Source organism: Saccopteryx bilineata, chromosome 1 (assembly GCF_036850765.1).
Source record: "Saccopteryx bilineata isolate mSacBil1 chromosome 1, mSacBil1_pri_phased_curated, whole genome shotgun sequence".
Taxonomy (NCBI): Eukaryota; Metazoa; Chordata; class Mammalia; order Chiroptera; family Emballonuridae; genus Saccopteryx; species Saccopteryx bilineata.
Window position 1 is genome coordinate 88954046 of NC_089490.1, and position 20509 is coordinate 88974554.

The following is a 20509-nucleotide window of genomic DNA, read 5'->3' on the forward strand; positions in this document are numbered from 1 at the left end:
GACCATGGCATCATATTGACGATCCTATGCTCAAGCCAGTGACCTTGAGGTTTTGCGCCTGGGACCTCAGTGTACCAGGTTGACACTCTATTCACTGCACCACCACCTGGTCAGGCTGGATTCTGATTCTTTTTAAAAATTCTGTTTTATTTATTTCTTTTTCTTTTTCCAAGTGAGAGGAGGGGAGCTAGAGAGACAGACTTGTGCATGTACCTTGCTGGGATCTATCTGGCAGTCCTCGTTTGGGGCTGATGCATGCTCACAACAGAGCTATTTTTAGCACCTGAGGCGAAAGCTCCATGGAGCCATCCTCAGCACCTGGGCCAATGCACTCGAACCAATTGAGCCATGGCTCCAGGAGGAGAAGAGAGAGAGTGAAGGGGGAGGGAGAGAGTGGAGAAGTAGATGGTCGCTTCTCCTGTGTGCCCTGACCAGGAATTGAACCCAGGACATCCACACACTGAGCCGACACTCTGCCACTGAGCAGACCAGCCAGGGTGGCTGGATTCTGATTCTTAAGTCTGTATGTAACCTGCTTTCCCCCCTTGCTTCCAGGATCTTTATCCCCAGTGTTCTGAAATCTCACAAGAGGTGGGATGTTCATGGTGTGGGGCACCTGGTAGGCCTTTCACTGTGGAAACTCTTGTCCTGAATTCTGGGAAATGTTCTCGTATGTTTATTTGCTAATTTTTTCCCCTTTAGTTTATTCCTTCTATCTGGAATTCCTGTTAGTAGGGTGTTGCACTTCTGGACTGACCTTCAAATTTTCTTTACAATTTTCCGCTCTTTGTTCTGTTTTCCAGGATTTTTTTTTTAATTTAAATATTACGTTTGTGCTTTTCTATGGCAGGTTTTGTTTTCTTTAACATGTTGTAAAATGTCAGTCACTCTTTCCTGTTTTTTTTTTATAGTCTGTTGTGCTTGATGTTGGAGAGAGTATTTCCTCTTCTCTGAGATGTTAATTGCAGTTTTCTTCTGTTTCCTGCATTACCTCTGTTTCCTGACTTCCGTTTTTGTTTGCTTTGGTCCTTGACCTTTGCGTTGGAAGCTCTCTTCCAATGTCTGGTGTACTTGGCTAAGAATGGAGCTTACACTGCCCCAGCCTTCCAGTCGGGTGACAGGATACAGGGCATTTCCTCTGCCATTTTTATGGAGTGGGGGGGACAGGCACCAAATGAAGATGTTTTTTATTCCGGGCCTGTTTCCCCAGAGAATCATGCTCCATCTCCTGCCTGGGTCGTAAAAGCTGGGCAGGCTGAATTAAAGGTGCACTCTCCTCATCGCTGCCTTCAGCTGAGCTAAGTTCTCTGAGGACAGAGCCATCTTAGCCTGTCTGGAAAGTAACAGCCCAGCAGCTCTGTGTGGAGACCTACAGTCAGGTTTTCCGTTTGCGTCCTCACCTTCAGCCATTGGAGTTCCTGGGGTTCTCACTGGCTGGCACCCTCCCTTCCCCAGTCAGTGACTGCTGCATCTTCCAGAGCTTCTGTCAACAACCTTTGGCATCCGGTGCCATCTCCCCATCTCCTTGTCCTGAAAGCTATACTCTTCCACCTGTTCATTCTCTTTTTAGTGGCATTCTGAGGGGAGGAGGCAGGAGATAAACAGCTTAAATTGTTGGTAGTATTGCCATTTTCCAAGGAGGCAGCCCAGTCTCAGAGAAGTAAGTGGCTCACTCAGGGTCCCAGCGTTCCAGTGTCTATCTAGTGAGGGCTCTAATTCACACAGTAGCCAGGCAGGAGGAGCAGGAATAGGAACCAGCCTCCTTATCTGCAGATAGTGTTTGATTGTAGTAGGAGGTGATGGGTAGCTCTTAAAGAAAACTCTGAGACAGCCCTGGGGAGCTTTGTGGTCAGAGGGGTGCAGGGAGGTCAGTGGTCAGAGGAGGGAGGTGGCTCTTACATGCTCCATGCAGGCTTTGCATTTTCAGTGAGTCTGTGTAGCCTGTTTCACCACATAGGTTTCCTTTCCATTAGCCCATTCTCACTTCCCAGTTACCTGGTGGAGTATATATTATCATCTCCATTTTACAACTGTGGGGAAAAAAATTTGAATAGGCTAAGAAACTTACCCAAGCTCCCAGAGTGTGTGCCAGAGGCCCTGGGCCTGCGTCCTGGAATTGCTCTGTGCCAACTTGGGGAAGTAACACTGGATGAGCTTCTCCCCTGGAAAAGTATGAGTTCTTGTTAGGGGAAGATTTACAGGCAGGGAAGAAACAAAGAGTGATGCTTCTTTCACCCAGTTCCAGATTTTGGATAAACCTAGCTTCCTGGAATCTGGCCCAGTGTGAAACAGCTTCCTAAGCAGAAAGAGTGCAGCCAGGATGAACCCAGTCAAGGGCCGTAAACACCGGGCCACAAAAGACCCGAGGCCTGGTGTGCTGCCGGGAGGACTCATGGCCTAGCCGTCACAGAGCCAGGAGTTACGGAACTGTCGGCCAGAATAAAGAAAGATACTCAGAGGATACCAGTAGAAGATCTGGAGAGATCAGAAACAGCAGGCCAGGTGGCAAGAAGCAGGATCAAGAACGGAGAAAACATGAGGGAGGAGGAAAGGGCAGCCTTTGAAGCAGCTCAGAGCCTGAGCCCCGAGTCATTGCATCATCCTCATGTCTGTTGCTCATTGTATCCATTATTGTGTTTGATTATGATTGGTCACTGAAAAAAAGAGGAAAGAATGTTCTGAGGCCTCTATTTACAGAGCCACTAAGTGTTACTGCTTAGCAAAGACAGGTGTGGAAGGGGTGTGGAGGAGGTGTGCTTGGAATGGCCAGGTATACTCAGGGTCATTGAGGTTCCACACAGTACATGGCACAAAATTGGGCCAGTGGGGCCCATTGAATGTCCATTGAACAGACAGGTGTGCCTGACTTACCTGTGGCGGAGAACTCATGAAGACTCCTGTCCATGGGCAGCTGGCAGAGACTAACCCAGTGTACTTCTCAGGGGATCCTTTCTTCAAAGCCTTGGGGGGGGCATCCAGGATACACTGTTGCAGTTGTCCATTTGAGGGGAGGCTGGGTGGACAGCAGTCTCTTGGTCTACATTCAAGTTTCCTGTCCGAGCTACTTCGGGTTAGAGAAGCTGCCAGTGAGGAAGGGCCTCAAGTCTCAAATTTGGAAGGGACTTGTAACTGTCAGCTGCTTAGAACCCCTTTATAATGGCTCTATGTAAGTCTACGGAGTAGAAGAGGCTGCCAGCCTCTGGCTGCTTGCTTCCATTGGCAGAGAGCTCATTACCTTCCATCTCTGAGGACTGCCTGTTAGAAATTTTATTATACTAAGCAGAAGTCCTAGGGACCAGGTGAGTCCTATCTGACCTTCTACATAAGGTCACTGGCATTTACACGAAGAGAGTGATTCCTAATGTCTTCCCTCCAGGCCTCAAGTATCCAGTATAATCCTCATTTCATCTCTACCCTGGCCCTTCTCTCCTGATTGTGTGCATTTGTCTAGGAATCTAGGTTGGAATCAAGTTCCAGGTACCTGACTGTCCACAGTAAGAGAGAGAGAGAGAGAGAGACAACATCGCTTAGCTCATTCTGGATGTTCTCCTTCAGACTGGAGGGCCTTGTCTATGGGTCTCTTGGTCATTTATGTGTCCCCAGACCTAGCACAGACCCTAGCACAAAGGCTGTAGTGACTATTTAGGGAGGTATGAAGTCACTTTGTTTCTCTGGGGCCTCTCTAGGGGACCAGAACTGAAACCATGGTCAGAAGGGTAGTAGGTGACAAGGTTGCTGGCTGAGAACCCACTCCTCATTTTTGTTTTCCTTATGTCTAGGGGTGTGTTGAGTTGTCCGTTTTTTTGTTTGTTTGTTTGTTTTACAGAGACAGAGAGAGGAATAGACAGGGACAGACAGACAGGAATGGAGAGATGAGAAGCATCAATCATTAGTTTTTTGTTGCGACACCTTAGTTGTTCATTGATTGCTTTCTCATATGTGCCTTGACTGTGGGCCTTCAGCAGACTGAGTAACCCCTTGCTGGAGGCAGGGACCTTGGGTCCAAGCTGGTGAGCTTTTGCTCAAACCAGATGAGCCCGCACTCAAGCTGGCGACTTTGGGGTCTCGAACCTGGGTCCTCTGCATCCCAGTCCAATGCTCTATCCATTGCGCCACCACCTGGTCAGGCGAGTTGTCCGTTTTAAACGCCCTTGCTGGAATCTTCTGGTAAGGGATTGACTTGTCCAGATGGGTCCTGGTGTGGGCTGGTTGAGTCATCTTGAAGAGATTCTGTCTTGTCTCCCTTCTCTGAGAATGAATTCTTGACTCACTAATGATTTTTTTTAACAGAAACCATCAGCAAATTGGTATTACACAGACTGGCTAGCCCCAGAGCACTATTAAAAGGTCAAGAATCTTGAGCTGAGGGATGGATGAAATTTGACAATTCCGACCAGTTGAACACACAGCTTGACCACATAATTCAGGAAGGTGCTGACATATGTGCGACACAGGAAAGGATGTGAGCTCAGGCGCCAGGCTCTTCTGAGTGGATCGCAGGATGGGCTAGCTTGGGAGAGTGCTTCCACATGGAGGGGCTGATGGACCCCTGTGGGTTCTCTGGAGGGTTTTGTCTTTGGGGACTGGAAGTCTGATCACCTTGGGGCAGGTGCAGCTTTCCATCCTGTGAGAGGGTGAACTTAAGCACGGAACTATGAGTGTAGGCGTAGCTGCCTGCCCTGCCTCTGAACCTCACCTGGAGCTCTGGCCCATGTCCATCCATTCATTCCTTCCATGTTTATTGTGTGTGGGTGCTGGGGCCACTGATAGTTTTTGAGACTGAGCCTCAGTTTCTACCTGCAAGGAGTTTACAATCTCAAAAGAACAATAGGCAGTACTGTGGACCGCTCAGACTTATCTGGGGCACCACACTCAGCCCGTCCTTTCAGAAGCCCCATGAGGAAGGAACTCTGATCCCCAGCTTGTAGATCAGGAAAGCCAGTACAGAGTACTTAAGAAATGTGCCTGAGGCCATACAGCTCCTAAGTGGTGGAACCACAGTTCACACCCAAGCAGTCTGGCTCCGGTGCCATGGCTTTCTTGCTACTTTATGCTGCTTCTTGTACAGGAAGGATCAGACAGATGAGCTGAGAGATCATGTGTGAAGTGAACATGGCAATAGGACAGAGCAGGCCACCCAGGAGGAGAGTTAGCGGGACCTGAATGTGTGACTGCAGGGAAGCGTGAGAGATCCTGGCACATCCTGGGGACTCCACGAGTGGTTTATGTGTATTCTGCTTACTGTGGCTGTGTAAATAACTATCCCAAAATAGACTAGTGTAAAACAACCACAGATTTGTTCACAGACTGTGCAGGTGAGGAATTTGGCCAGGGCCCATGGGAATAGTTTGTCCCTGCCCTGTGGTATCTGGGCCTCAGATGGAGAATTTGAAGGCTGAAGAGGAATCCTCAGAAGTGTGTCTGTCCACTGATGCTGGCGTCTGTTGCGGCTTCAGCTCCTCCTACATGGGCCTCTCATGTTGGTTCTGCACCAGGGCTAGCTTCTTCTTCCTCGCATGGTGCCTAGGTCCGAAGGCAGGCATCTCAGAAGAGACAGCCAGAGAAATGAGGCCTTTTCCAATCCCAACATCAGATGTCACAAAGCATCTCTTCTGCTGTAGTCACCCCAGTATCCCCATGTGCAGGGGATGGAACGAGACCCCATCTCTCAGCGGAGGAGTGTCAGAGTCAGAGGGTGTGGTTGTCTTTGGAAAATACCATTGATCACAATATAGTTAGACCCAGTGTAGGCTGGACACATCCATTCTACTTGGCCTCGTGGTTTTGGACAAAGGCTATTAGCAGGCTGACATCAGATTTGGCTTGGTGCCCCCCTCCCCATACTCTAAAGTAGTTCTTGTCATTGTTGAGTGATCTGGAGCTCAGTGGGGATGCTTGCAGTCATGAGACATCTTGAGCTGTGCCCACACAAGGCAGGCAGCGCACAGGATCTTCTGCCCCATAGAAGGGCGCTGGCCCCCAAGGAAGGCAGGCAGATAACAGTACTGGCTGTGATTGCCAACACTTGAGAGTGCTGCTGAATGCTGACCACTCTCCCAAAGCACTTTGCTGCCTCTCAGCCACCTGTGAGGGTCAGTATTCCTTCTACCCCCATTTAACAGATGAGAAAACTGAGTCGCGGAAAGGCTCACAGCTAGCTAGCGGCAGAACCTCTGCCACATGTTTGTAGAAGGGCAGTCAGCACAGTGTGGTAGGTGCTATGGGTCATGTTTATAGAGGATGCTGCCTGGGACCCCTTACTGCAGCCAGAGACATGAGCTCTTACTAGGTTAGAACAGTTGTGAGTGGCATAAAGTGCCCCAAATAGGTTCCTTTCCAAACTGCTGAAGGCCAACTTATTTCTCAGACTGCATTGCCAGGATTTTTTGTGCCCCAGTTGAAGTGCTGCAGAGTGTCTGGATGTCAGCAGGGCCATGGGGGAGAAAGCACTGGCCTGGGCTGGTGGCCGGAGGCTCTCAGGATGGGTGGCATCTGACAGGAGTGTGAAGGGAAGGCCACCCCAGGCAGTGGGAACAGCCAGTGTGGAAGTATGGGGGCACAGTAATCTGCAGAAGGAAAGAGGGGCATCTAGTGTTGCTGGGGAGGACATGTGAGAGGTGGGCAGGGACCAAGTCATCTGCAAAAGACCTTAAGTGTGAAGCTAAGGGGCTGCCTGGAAGGCTTTGTACTCTGGGGACGACAGAGTCAGAGGAAAAGGAGCCTCCCTGGCCTTATTTTGACCCTAGCCTTAGCCTTGCTCCTTTGCTGGACGCCTCTCCTCACTCCCCGTTGTGGGCCCCTGACCCCTCTGCACCTTCCTTTGTGATGTCCCCTGCCACACTCCTCTTACTCTCTCTCCTTCCTCGCTCCTGACACATGCCTTTGCTTCTAGCACCCTGTGGGCAGTCCCTTCACTTGGCTGACCCAGCAGAATCCTCCGACAGGAGACATTACGGCGTATTGCTATATTTATAGCAGCATACTTTCCTGTCGGCGGGTGCTGTTGCAAATTTTGTGTATTTGTGGGGATATCCAGCTGTGTCCTGATTCAGAATGAGCTGACACAGCTTCTCAAGACATTTGTGCTGTATTCCATGCCCCTCCCACGTTTGTGCAGACTGAGGTGTGCTTCAGGTTGTTGAGAGGACCAAGGTGCTGCTACCTCATTCTTGCTTAGGATGTTTTCTGAGATCCCCCTGGAGAATATATTGTTTTGTTGTAAAATTGTGATCACAACACAAACAGAAAGTGCATAAGATGAATAAGAAATTATAAAGCTAATACACAGTTGAACTCTATAGCAGGCACACTGCCAGCTCTCCCAAGTCCTTTCCATCCCTATACTGACCCCCCCACAATCCTAAGTTTTGTGGTAATCACTCCCTTGCTTTACTTTACAGAATGGCCAGTAGTGTGTGCACGCATCCCTAAACTGCACGATTTGTCTTTGCCTGGTTTTGATTACAAATGGGATATTCACTGCATGGGCTTTCATGTCCCTGAGGGCTCCTGCTGCTGCCGGGACTGGATCCTTCACTTTCATGGCTGTTGAAAATTCATCCATCTGTTCACCCATCCTGTTGATGTGAGTGGCTTACTGGGGGCACTCTTTTCACAGCCTTGGTCATCTACAATTTCCTGAGCCTGTGCTATGAATACCTTGGGGGAGAAAGTTCCATCATGTCAGAGATCAGAGGGAAGCCCATTGAGTGAGTACAAAGCATCCCTGGAGCCCCTGCAACACCCTGACATTCTTTAGGCTGTTCTGGTAGCCCCTGGACATACAGTTTTCTGCCTGGGACTGTGACTTGCTGTGCCTCTTGAACTTCCCGAGCAAGGCCTTCATTGAGACTCTTGGGAGGGCCTTCCTGGCTCTTTCCTCTTCTCTTTCTTCCCATGTTTTCTCGTTTCTTTCTCCCTCTAGCACTTTTTACATTCAGTGCTTCTCAAGCTGGTTAATTACCCCAAGGCCCACGCAGCCCTGCTCCCTCATGCTTTGCCATAGCTGCAAACGCTCTCCGCTCTCTAGTGTGGCCCTATCCTTGGCGCCGGGCTTAGAGGCTAACTGGGCACTCTGCCCCATCCTCACTCCACCCTGCTCTGCTCTGGTGTGTCGGGGTGTGAGGGAGGGCACCCCCAGCACCACTTTCCTGAGTGTTGGTTCTTCGCTCACCATCCCCTCTCTGCTGGTCTCTTCCAGGTCCAGCTGTGTGTACGGCACGTGCTGCCTCTGGGGAAAGACCTACTCCATTGGATTCCTGCGGTTCTGCAAGCAGGTGTGTGCCCCCCGCCACTGCCCCTATCCAGAGATGTAGGCCAGGGGCCAGGAACCTGGGTCTGCACCCTGGAGCAGCAGCTGTGGGACTCTGCTTCCCCTAGCAGTGGCAGAGGCAGGTGCAGGGCCGGGAGGACCCTGCCGCAGGCTGCCCTAAATCCCACCTGTGGCCCTCCTATTTCCTGTAAGGCCCCTCAAGCCCTAGCACCCACCCCTCAAGCGGTTAGGGGGGCCCCTGCATTCACAGAGTGCACTCGGAGGGGCAGTGCCAGGCGTCCTGGGCAAGAAGCGGTTCCAGACTTTGTCCCTTTTGACCAAGTCTCAGTGTGAGAATTAGAGGAAGTGCAAGGGGATTCTAGAATCTCAGCTGGAAAATCCTCATCAGCTGGGGCCCTAAGGGAAGGACGGTTTCTGCATTAAAGACATACGACCAGACAGGCCTGTACAGAGTCCAGTCTCTTCTTCATTTCCCATCTGGCAGTCTGGTAGGTTTTTGGTTTTCTCAGCTGCCTCCCTGTGGTCCAGAACAGCCTGGGTGGAGGCAGCCTGGGTGGTGGTGCAGTTCAGTGCATAGGTCTGGCTCTTTGACCATCTGAGTGTGATTTCCAGCTTCACTGACTGTATGACCTTGAACAGTGACTTTACCTCTCTGAGCTCCAGTTTCTTCTGTAAAATGGGCATGATACTGATCTCAAGGGGTAGTTTAAAAACAGATAAGGCAGTGGATGTAGAGCACTCACAGCCCTGGCTCAGAGCCATTGTCTCTTGTTTAGGAAAGAAAGTCGTGTGTCGTGCCTAGCTGACATGGCCCTGACCTGGTCCCCTCTGGGGCTCCAAGGGGCCTTTCAGCCCCTCTAGTGTCTTCAAGTTGAGGGGAAGTGAAACCCAAAGGCAGTCATTGTGGCCGGCTGGAAAGCTGGCTTTCTGTCCCTTCTGTGGGTCTCTGCTCGTGGTGCAGGCATACCCACAAAGCATCCGCCTGGACTGTCCACAGCGCCCGGTCTGCTTCCACATCTTCCTTCCTTAAAGAGTTCCTAAGTTCAAATCTCCCCATTGGACCTGCAGGGAAAGAGTTAAAACTGTCCTGGGCTCAGGGTGGGGCCTTTCAGAACCATTGTTTACGAATGGGTTTAGCTGCCCAGGGCCCCTGTGACTCACTGCCTTCTTTGATGATTATATTTTGTATCAAGTTTTGATCCCGTGATCACTAGCTCCAGTCGCCCTGTTATAAATGATCCCCAGCCCTGTGGGGACATTCCAGACGTTCTGCTGTTCCTGGAGGTGGCAGGGCGAGGTAGGAACATGCAGGGGGACAAAAGGCTCTGCACACGTCTGCCCTGCTGAGACAGCCAGTCGCAGCCTTGTCCCAGGGGCCTGGAAGGGGGGGTTGTCCGTCAGAGCCAGCGCCTAGGACCTGACTCTCCTGGAGAGCTTGTCATTTGTGTTACTTGAGCTTATCTGTGCCTCAGTGCTCTCATCTATAACAGGGTGACCACAGTACTCACATCATGGAGCTCTTATCAGCACCAAGTGAGCTGACTCTGGACGCACCAGCCTAGGGCCAGGCTCTTAATGCTTGCGCACTGGGTGCAAAGCGCTGCTCCTCCCTCTTTGTCAGTAGGTGCTGCCCCCGCCTCCTCTCAGTGGGATGGTGAGGCAGGGAAATTCTGTGTGCCGACAGCAGTATCGAGCTGCTAGCCTCCGTCACACACGCTTCCCCTGGCGGCAGCCCCACAGCTCAGGTCATCAGGGCTCCCCTGCAGACCTTACTCCAGTTCCCAGAACGTTTGGTTCAACAGCTGCTTTCTCTGCTCTGGGTCATTGCCTTATTTGGAGCCACACTGGCTTAGCCTTTCAACTGTTCCCACCTTCATAGAAGGGGCCTTGTCATGTAGATCTATTTGATTTCAAGAGAAAGGTGTTTTTAGTGATGTTCTGGATACCATGGGCATCCCCCGGGTAACGGGTGAGTCTAGGAAATTGTGGAAGCGTGGGTGAGGGAATTCTTCCAATGACTGAGCAGGTTGGCTGAGATCTTTGAGTGCAGAGGTAGGAGACCTCCATGATACTGTGTTGCCTCGTTCTTCAGTCTCCGCACAGCAACCCTGTGATGAGGGAGCTGGTTATGTCCACTTACCAGAGGCTAAGTGGCTGCTCACTTGAGCTTCTGTAGCTGGTAGCTGGTGAGGCCAAAATTCAAACTCTGGTGTTGGGACTTGAGACTTTTGCTTTGGGCTGCTTCCTGTTTGGTGTTCTTGTAGGTTATCTCCATCCCTGGTAGGACCCCAGTTCGTGTACGCCCTGGGCCCAGGCCCAGAGCCTGAGGCAAGGACCAGACCTGGGTGTGGACCAGGAGGAAGAGAGGAGGCCCTGATCCAACTCCGCTGTCCATGTTGCTGGTCCCTCACGCAGGGCCCCGGCTCTGCCCACCCCCAGCCTGCCCTGTCTTCCCTGGCCACCTCACCCCTACTGCCTTTCCCCAGCACGAACCCTGCCCACTCTTTGCCTCTGGGATTCAGTATGAGTTGCTCCCTCTGCCTGTCCCATTGTTTCTCTGTCATGTTCCTGTTAGCCCTTCTCCGGTGGCATCTCCTGTCTCCTGCTCCTCCATTCCTCCACCCATCACCCTTTCTTCGCATCCTTGTCTTCTCACACAGCTGAGTCTCCTGCTCCTCCATTCCTCCACCCATCATCCTTTCCTAGCATCCTTGTCCTCTCACACAGCTGAGTCGCATGCTCCTCCATTCCTCCACCCATCACCCTTTCTTCGCATCCTTGTCCTCTCACACAGCTGAGTCTTCGGCTCCTCCATTCCTCCACCCATCGTCCTTTCTTCGCATCCTTGTCCTCTCACACAGCTGAGTCTCCTGCTCCTCCATTCCTCCACCCATCACCCTTTCTTCGCATCCTTGTCCTCTCACACAGCTGAGTCTCCCGCTCCTCCATTCCTCCACCCATCACCCTTTCTTCGCATCCTTGTCCTCTCACACAGCTGAGTCTCCCGCTCCTCCATTCCTCCACCCATCACCCTTTCTTCGCATCCTTGTCTTCTCACACAGCTGAGTCTCCGGCTCCTCCATTCCTCCACCCATCGTCCTTTCTTCGCATCCTTGTCCTCTCACACAGCTGAGTCTCCGGCTCCTCCATTCCTCCACCCATCATCCTTTCTTTGCATCCTTGTCCTCTCACACAGCTGAGTCTCCTGCTCCTCCATTCCTCCACCCATCACCCTTTCTTCGCATCCTTGTCCTCTCACACAGCTGAGTCTCCGGCTCCTCCATTCCTCCACCCATCACCCTTTCTTCGCATCCTTGTCTTCTCACACAGCTGAGTCTCCGGCTCCTCCATTCCTCCACCCATCGTCCTTTCTTCGCATCCTTGTCCTCTCACACAGCTGAGTCTCCGGCTCCTCCATTCCTCCACCCATCATCCTTTCTTCGCATCCTTGTCCTCTCACACAGCTGAGTCTCCTGCTCCTCCATTCCTCCACCCATCACCCTTTCTTCGCATCCTTGTCCTCTCACACAGCTGAGTCTCCGGCTCCTCCATTCCTCCACCCATCGTCCTTTCTTCGCATCCTTGTCCTCTCACACAGCTGAGTCTCCTGCTCCTCCATTCCTCCACCCATCACCCTTTCTTCGCATCCTTGTCTTCTCACACAGCTGAGTCGCATGCTCCTCCATTCCTCCACCCATCACCCTTTCTTCGCATCCTTGTCTTCTCACACAGCTGAGTCTCCCGCTCCTCCATTCCTCCACCCATCACCCTTTCTTCGCATCCTTGTCTTCTCACACAGCTGAGTCTCCTGCTCCTCCATTCCTCCACCCATCGTCCTTTCCTCTCACACAGCTGAGTCGCATGCTCCTGTGTCATGTAGTCTGCCTTCTGCAGACAGCAGTCCCCGCGGTGGGGGGGGGGGGGGCGGACGACGCGGGGTCTCCCCAGCACCCTCTGGCACACACTGCAGGCCTGCCTGGCCACAGGACATGCTTGCTGCATGGTTTCTGTCCTCATCCTAATTCGCGGCCTTTTCCCTCACAGGCCACCCTGCAGTTTTGTGTCGTAAAGCCACTCATGGCTGTCAGCACCGTGGTCCTCCAGGCCTTCGGCAAGTACCGGGACGGTGACTTTGAGTAAGAAGCGGGTCCCCCCCTCCCCCAAGGGAGTATGAAGAGGAATGTTGGTGCCAGAGTAGATGGCCCTGCCTGGAGAGTAATGCCCTGGCCTAGGGAAGGCAGTGGCCACAGACTGGGTGGGTGCACACGCACACTCAGGACCTTCCTCTGAGTGGAAGCCAAGTGTGGCCCCAGCCTCCCTGCTCCCTGTGCCGCAAGCCCACGCCCGGCACAGGAGCGGCCCCTCAGCACACACCACCTTCTCACACGGGCTGCAGAGTGGGCCTGGCGTGAGCCCAGACAGGGCAGTGACCATTCTCCATACAGGGAGCAAGAGTGTTGGAGCCCTGGCAGGCCGGTCTTGAGTCCCTGGGTAGAAAGCTCCTCGTGTGTAAACTGTCCACAGACACATCATTTTGGGGGTTAGGGAAAGTGCCTACATGGCTGTGTACTGGCACGCCCTTGGCTTCCATTGCGGCCCCGCCAGGGCACGTGAGCAGACTGAGGCTCGGGGGGAACATAACTTGACTCGAGTAAAAAGAGAACAGCCGAGCTCCCAGTCATTCTGACGCATGTCATCGGCCCATCAGGCTGAGCTCCCACCCAGGCCACACTGGTATCCACGCCCGTGAGTGAAGCAGAGGTGGCGTTTGTCCTGCACTGCGGGCACACCCCTCCCACCCCCTCATGTTCTGACCGTTGTGGTCACCTCTCTGTGTGGCTCGGGGAGCACTGCTTAGGGAGCACTGACGAGTGCTATGGGAATGGGCATGAGGGTGGGGCAAAGGCGTGGAAGCCCCTTGCCCCTCAGGAGGGTCTCTCCAAGCCAGAACGCTCCCCCTTTCCGGCAGCGTTGCCAGCGGCTACTTGTACGTGACCATCATCTACAACGTCTCCGTCAGCCTGGCCCTCTACGCCCTCTTCCTCTTCTATTTTGCCACACGGGAGCTGCTCAGCCCCTACAGCCCTGTCCTCAAATTCTTCATGGTGAAGTCTGTCATCTTCCTCTCCTTCTGGCAAGGTGAGCCTCCTCCCAGCCCCTGTGAGGCTGTGCACGCTGTCCCCTGAACCTGCTTGCCTCTTTACCCTGTGGCCCAGGGGCTCTTTTGGGGTGGTTCTAGCCTGGAGCTCAAAGAGGCCTCTATCCACTGGGCACCTGCTAGGTGAGAAGTCTGGGTCCTCAAGTGCCGTGACAGGAGCCACAATGGAGTTGCTTCATGGAAGGGGGACTCAGGACCCTGCATAATCAGTGGTGTCTCAGTGTTGGTGGCCAGAAAGAAACTTGGGGTGTGGGGTTTCCACGTGGTCTTGGTTTTATGTTGGTAACCTCGGGAGTAACTATGGACCCTGCTTTCATTCATCCTGGCATTTGAGGTGGAGGGGCTGCGTGGAAGGTGGGGGGCTGAGAAAGTGGTCTAGTCTGGGCTAGACACCCACACCTCCCCCTCCAGGCATGCTCCTGGCCATTCTGGAGAAGTGCGGAGCCATCCCCAAAATCCACTCAGCTCGAGTGTCGGTAGGCGAGGGCACCGTGGCCGCTGGCTACCAGGACTTCATCATTTGCGTGGAGATGTTCTTTGCAGCTCTGGCCCTGCGGCACGCCTTCACCTACAAGGTCTATGCAGATAAGAGGCTGGACGCACAAGGTATGAGGCATGGTCCTAGAGACGACCCCCGACAGGAGGAGCACCACCAGCCCTGCCCAGGGTCCCTCCTGCCCCCAGTGTCCTGAGTGGATGGGTCAGGAATCCCCAGATCAGGTGTAGGCGTGTCCTGGAAGCTAGGCCCCTGTCTTTACAGCAGGTCTGGAGTATGGAGACCTGAAGGTGGTATGGCACAGTACCCCCACGGGAAGGTCAGGACAGAGGTTTTAGAATGGACAAGTTCCTAAAGGTTCCTGACATTGAATAGTTATCTGTATTTTCCTATAATTCTCTGTCTCTAAAGTTATTTTTTTAACGTGATTACTTCTCAGAAACAGACTCAGATGGTAATAGCTTTGAACAGCCTTCTTTTACCCCTGCTGACCTTCCTCTTCATTAGAACAGAAGTTGGAAACTGTAGCTACACATTAGAGCTCCGTTGAGAGTCTTACAAGTCTCATGTCTGGCCTGGTCTTCAGAGGCTCTGCAGGAACTGGTCTGGGCTTGGGCCTGGCAGGGTGTGATTTCAGAGTGCATGGGGTGAGGGCTGCCTTCGGACAGGAAGAGGAATCTGGGAATGCCTAAAATGACGTGAGGAGAGGGGAGGGCCTGGGAGGTGAAGTCTCCTGGTCTAACACATCTATCCTGGAGCTCGGCTGCTGCCAGCTCCTTCCCATGCAGCTGTAGGTGAGAAACCCGCTTCCCCAGGCCCACCAGCTATGTCTGCCACAGGCCCTGGGGAGCCATACACAGAAGGGTCTAGAGCAGGGGTCTCAAACTCAACTCAGCATGTGGGCCGCAGAGCAAGATCACAGCCGGTCGGCGGGCCGCACTAGGTCTACAAAAGGCAACTGTTACGCAACACTTTTCTCACTGCAGTTGAAAACAAAAAAAAATCAGTACAACAAGCACAATCGTACGTGCAGTTTACTCAGTGTCACAAAACGACCAGAAACTGTAGTTCGCATCACAACTGCTGTTAACTAAGCTAATATCTAGCTAGGATGCTAGAGAAATGAAAAATACAAGTAGGCCCCTAGGCTTACTTAATTTTATCCAAAATATTTCGAACTTCGTGGATTAGTCTGTGGGCCGCACAAAATTGTTTGGCGGGCCGTGAGTTTGAGACCTCTGGTCTAGAGGCATCGGCCTGGCTGCGGCTGTGCTCGTCGACCCCCAGCCTCTAGTGGCCTGTTCTTGGTTTGGAGGAGGCCTCAAAATGCCAAGTGGCTGCTGGAGGCGTGGACTCTAAAGGCCTCTGGACTCTTGAGCACTGACTGTGTTTTCCTAGCACATTTCCTGTTGGAGGGGGGGTGCTGTAGGCTGGCCACAGCTCACTGCTGCTGGCTGGTGGCCCACTTGTTTCCCATCAGGGCCCCAGTTGAAAGGATCTAGCAAACACCTTCCCGGTGTTGAGGGCGATGTCCCTCAGACCTGGTCCTTACAGACCCTGTGCTCTTGGAAAAGTCACCTCTATGCTTGGAGCCTGGGAAGGTTTAAACTGGTTTAGGAAACCATTTTTGCAAGTGGTGGCCCCACAGAGGTTCTCAGTGGACACCTGGCTGCCTTCTCACCCACAGTCCCCCAGACACACCCACTCCCAGCAGAGCAGCTCTAGCGGGACCCCCGCCGGCCAGGGAAAGCTGCTGCTCGCCCTGGCCCCTCCAGGCCCATCCTGGTGGGTCACGCACCCGCTAACCACAGTGCCCAGCCCCTCTCAGCCCAGTCAGGCATGGGGGCTGAGCCGGCTCGGGGCTCTGCCGTGTGATGTGCTCAAGAACCCCCTCCCTGACAGCCTCAATTTCCTGTCTGAGGTGGCGAGGGGTTTGTAGAGCATGAGGCACAGGCTTAGCAATTCCAGGTAAGCCTGAAGAGAAGTGAGGATGTGGGGGTCCTGACTTAGGGATGGAGGCTGATCTTGGGCCACCACTGTGGTCTGTGCTATTGTCCCCCTACTAAAGAAAAGAGTGCCACAGGAGGAGCTATCTCTAGGTGAATGTTCTGCCCAGGCCCTGGGGGGGGGGGGGCTGGGGCTGCCAGGGTGCCAGTGGGACAGGGGTGGGGGCAGCAGGGTGCGTGGCGTGTGCTGACCTCGGTGGTGGGCATGTGGTGTTCACTCAGCTGTCTCTTGTCTTCTCTATTTCTCCTGCTTCTCTCCCTCTCCCTCTGCCCACCCTGCTTTTGCGCTGGGTTTGGCCATGGGCAGTGCCAACATATGGTCCTTACGGTAGGTTCTGCTTTCGGTCTGCATGTCTGTCCTGCATGTCAGTCCTGGTCTCTCTAGTTCCTTCTCTGTGTTCATGTCTCCTTCCCCACAGATACCCCAGGGTGGCAGGGCCCAGAGTACCTGCCTGCCAAGAGCTGCCCTCTGTGGAGCTGCCTGCTTCTGTCCTGGTCTGTCATTGTTCTAGAATATGCCCTGGCTAGTTCTGGGGCACAGCGCTCATTGATGGGAAACCAGGGGCATTTAGTGTGTCCATGGGCAGCACACCTGGAGGTGGTCAGAGCAGGCCAGTCTGATTCTGCAGACCTGGGTGTGAGTTGAACTCATCCCTGCCCTCTCAGTTTTGTGGCCTGGGCCTGTGGGGACGGTTCCTCAGAGAGGGAATTAAGATAAGCACGTCATGGAAGGTGCTACTGCCTCTCGCGGGGAGCCACTGACAATGTTTGCTGCACTCCGCAGATGTCCTGATGGAGCAGATCCCTGGTCAGTTCCCCCAGGAGAGGGGCAGGGCTAGCACTGGTGGAGCCTGGCACCCTGACTCCTGAGCCCCCTGCCCCACCACTCCCACTTTCAGTTGATGCCATGGCCCAGCCCCCCTGCAGCAGTCTGAGCTCACTGCGTGCTTCACACCAGTCCGCACCCAAGGTCCCTTCCCACCGGCCGGACTCAGCCCCCAGTTGCTGCTGACCTGTACTCCCTTCAAGCCTGCTCTCTGCTCTGCGCCCCAGCCAGAGGATCTGGCTCTTTGTCTGCACCTTCTCCTGTTCAGGACCCTGTTCTCTGTTCCAGGAGGGGGTGGTTGAATAACACAACCTTGGGAGGTGGGTCCCAGTGCTAGGGGTGGAGCTGAGCCATCTTGTCCCCTGCTGTGCCAGCCCCTCACCCCTCACCCCGACCCCCTGCCTCCTGCCCTGCAGGCCGCTGTGCCCCCATGAAGAGCATTTCCAGCAGCCTCAAGGAAACCATGAACCCACACGACATTGTGCAGGACGCCATTCACAACTTCTCGCCTGCCTACCAGCAGTATACACAGCAGTCCACCCTGGAGCCCGGGCCCACCTGGCACAGCGGTGCCCATGGCCTCTCACGCTCCCACAGCCTCAGCAGTGCCCGTGACAATGAGAAGACTCTCCTGCTCAGCTCTGATGATGAATTCTAAGTGTGGCTGCTTCCGGGCAAGGATTGGGATCTTGGCCCAGGGCAGAGTGTGCCCCCTCCAGCCTCACGTCCAGGCTAGGAAGCAGGCTGGCACACCTTTGCCATTGCCCTTTAATTTATTGGACCAGAGACACACACATTATCGCTTCCAGAGGAGCAACCAGTTGCTGTCTGCCCAAGGAACAGCCAGGCTTACTCTTGAGCTTTCAGGAATATTTATACAAGGCCAAGCCTGCACTGACTGGCCAAGGAGCACAGGACAGTGGGAGTGACTCCCATGCCCCTGCAGCTTGTCCCGCATTGGTGGCATGTTGGGACCAGCCGTGCCCAAGATCCAGATGCTTGTGTTGTGGACCAGTAGCCACAGCCTCCTCAGCTCTGTCCCCAGGTCATTGCTCTCCCTGCCATACTTACAGCCCCACCCCCAAATACCATGCAATATGCCTTCTCCACTGCTCCCTCCCGTCTCCCCTTGTCCTGTGCTAGATTAGCCTCATCTTGGCAGGAGGAGGGCGGAGGGAACACAGATGCTCTCTGTGAACCCCCTCCTGACCCAGGCCTGCTTGGCATGCTGCAAGGATCACAGCCAGACACCAAGAGCCACAGGTCCCACTAGGAAGGGTGGTCAGGTGCCTCTGGGCCCCTCTTCTGTTGATGTGGCCTCACCAAGCAGGGGTAGGAGTCCCTGAGCTCTTGGGTGTCCTCTCTATGGCTGCACCTCTACCTGTTTAATGTCCCTTCCTCTTGGCCTGCTGAGTACAGCCAGCAGCCCACACTGTTCCCTCACTTGGGGTCTGTCTTGAGAGCATTTTGGGGCAGAGCCCTTACTTCCTAGTTGTTCAAAGGGTCTTACCTTCCTTCCCAGGCCAAGATCAGAACCTTTGCTGAGGCTTCTCCTGTCATTTCTGGAGAAGAGTCTGAGTCTTCACATTTCAGACCAGCTCCCGGAGGACACAGTTCCGTGGGAGGGTGGACAGAGGGCTGGGGCATGCAGCAGAGGGCCCTGGCCCCATATCCACAGGGCATAGTGTCCTGCCTCACCTGGCCCCCCGGCCCATCTCCTCTGTGCCTTAGTCACATATGAAAGCTCCCCTCCCTAGGCCCTCAGTCTATCCCAGAGACTCGCTGGGGGCTTCCTGTTAAGCTGCTGGCACTCAGAAGATCCTGCAGTGCTGGGCCAAGCACCCTTGGATAGGCCTCATGGGTGGTCAGAACCACCTCTCCCCACCCCTTGCCCACCTCCATACCCATATACCTGGAGCCTCCCAGGACTAGATCCCCCATGCGGACTGGGCTTACGTCGGCCACTGTCTTAGGAAGAAGCTCTCAGTGGTCACTGCTTGTTTTCATAGGCAGAGCGTCCCATCCCCAGATAGCACTTGGGTTTGAGCTGCAACAGCCTGGGGAAGGGGTAGGATGAGGGAGAAAGGCCCTGCCCCATGGCTTCAGAACTTCACTGTGGAATCTCCTTTTGGCCACTTCTGGAATGAACTGCGCCCAGGGTCAGATGGGGGTTCCATCCTAGTAATCTTTCCAGGCACTTGGCCCTTGTGACTGAGCCAGCCCCCCAGCGGGAGACAGAGGCCTGCTTGTGGGGTACTGGAGGCCAGCTTTCAGGTCTCTGTCTGGCAGTGGGTTAGTACAGACTGCCTGAGAATGACCTCTGTCCCTGCTCCCACCATTTCCTTTCACGAATATTTCTGATTCTCCTTCCAGGCCAAAGTGTGCGGCTGAGTCCCAGCCCCGTTTGTGGCCCCCGAGGAGGTGGGGGCTGGGAACTCGCGCCTGACCACACCACCCCTTCTTCCTAGGGTTTGTAACGTACCTTGTCTTTTTTTTTTTAATTTTTTTTCCTGATAGAGTAGCTCTTTGTACATAAAAAATACTTGAAAAATTAATTGTATGATGTATGAGAAGACAGAGTCCCCTAGTTTTGTATCTTACGTATGACTGCCGTGAGTTCCACCAGAAAGTCGCTCTATTTTGGTCTCTGACATTTTAAATGCGTGACAGAAGTGAGCAAATAAAGTGAGAAAGAAATATATATATGAGATAATATAGATTGTATTGAAATCTCCTCTGCTTGTGGGTGAGGTTTTTTCCTTCCTCGTCCCACCCCTGTGGGTGTTTTGGGGGTGGGTTTTCTGGTTGTGAGCAGGAGTGTCTTAAGAAACCCTTCGCCTTTAGGTATGTAACGTGTAGGTGAGAGGGAATTCACATTGTCAGAGACTAATATTGGGGTCCAGACACCCCACTGGACAGTATCTCCCTCTCCCCTAGCTAGCAGGACAGGGTGGCAGCCTTGGTCACAAAGGGCCCACCCTTCCTGCACACTGGCAGCCCCCTTCCTGCAGGTATCCTAGGGGTTGGAGATTTCCCAGGGCCGTCACTCCTTCAAAGTTGTCTCCCCACCTCTCTGAGCCCACCATCCACCCTGGGAACCTACGTGCTTCCCCTTAAAAGGGCAAGGCCTGGAGCAGGGCCTGCTGGGCCTCACCAGGCAAGGTGTCTGGCCGTGCAGAGCACCTTCCTGCCACCACCTCCTCATGCTTTCGCAGGGCCTGGCTGTGCTGACTTGGGCACTCAGGAATGCGGTGGGGGCGGGGGAAATTCCCAGCCTCAGATAATGCTGCCTTTTCCATAAGCCTGAGCTCAGCGTCTCAGGATCTGATGAGGATCGAGGGCCCCAACCTGAGGGGGAGGAAGGCCGGTGGAGCAAGCCAACCTGTATGGTTTGGCCTTTCCCTAACTTTCATATCCTGCACCTTCTCCCACCCCCCCATCTTCATACCCATACCCAGCCACGCAGAAATCCTCACAGCAGTGGTGCGCACTCTTATAAATGTTGATTGTGTGCTCAAGCTTGCATTGCAGCCCCTCCGGTTCCCAGTGCTTGTCACACCTATGCCCTCAGAGCCTTCCTGGTGGGTAAACTGAGGCTGCAAGAAACTAAATAAGTTGTCAAAGGTCACACAGCTAGAAGAACACTCTTTGGATTCTAACCCTGATTTCCCTGATTCCTCTGACTGGCACAGTGTACTCTGTCCATCCGGGGCCTAGGATGAGACAGTTGCATTTTAGGCCTGCAGGCTGG

General features: G+C 53.6%; 1 protein-coding gene across 4 annotated transcripts in view; it reads left to right on the top strand.

Annotated features, from left to right (window-relative positions):
- The window catches only part of TMEM184B (transmembrane protein 184B), a 53714-nt gene extending 34222 nt beyond the window's left edge, over window positions 1–19492 (top strand). For 3 of the 4 annotated variants that reach the window (XM_066258302.1, XM_066258292.1, XM_066258275.1), the window contains 7 exons: window positions 7619–7709; window positions 8201–8276; window positions 12317–12408; window positions 13242–13411; window positions 13842–14036; window positions 16240–16260; window positions 17175–19492. In XM_066258302.1, coding sequence (XP_066114399.1) covers window positions 7619–7709; window positions 8201–8276; window positions 12317–12408; window positions 13242–13411; window positions 13842–14036; window positions 16240–16260; window positions 17175–17416 — 887 coding nt within the window. In that variant the 3' untranslated portion in view covers window positions 17417–19492. The remainder of the gene's footprint in view (window positions 1–7618; window positions 7710–8200; window positions 8277–12316; window positions 12409–13241; window positions 13412–13841; window positions 14037–16239; window positions 16261–17174) is intronic. The other variant, XM_066258285.1, reaches the window with a different exon arrangement.
- The last annotated feature ends 1017 nt before the right edge of the window (window positions 19493–20509 follow it).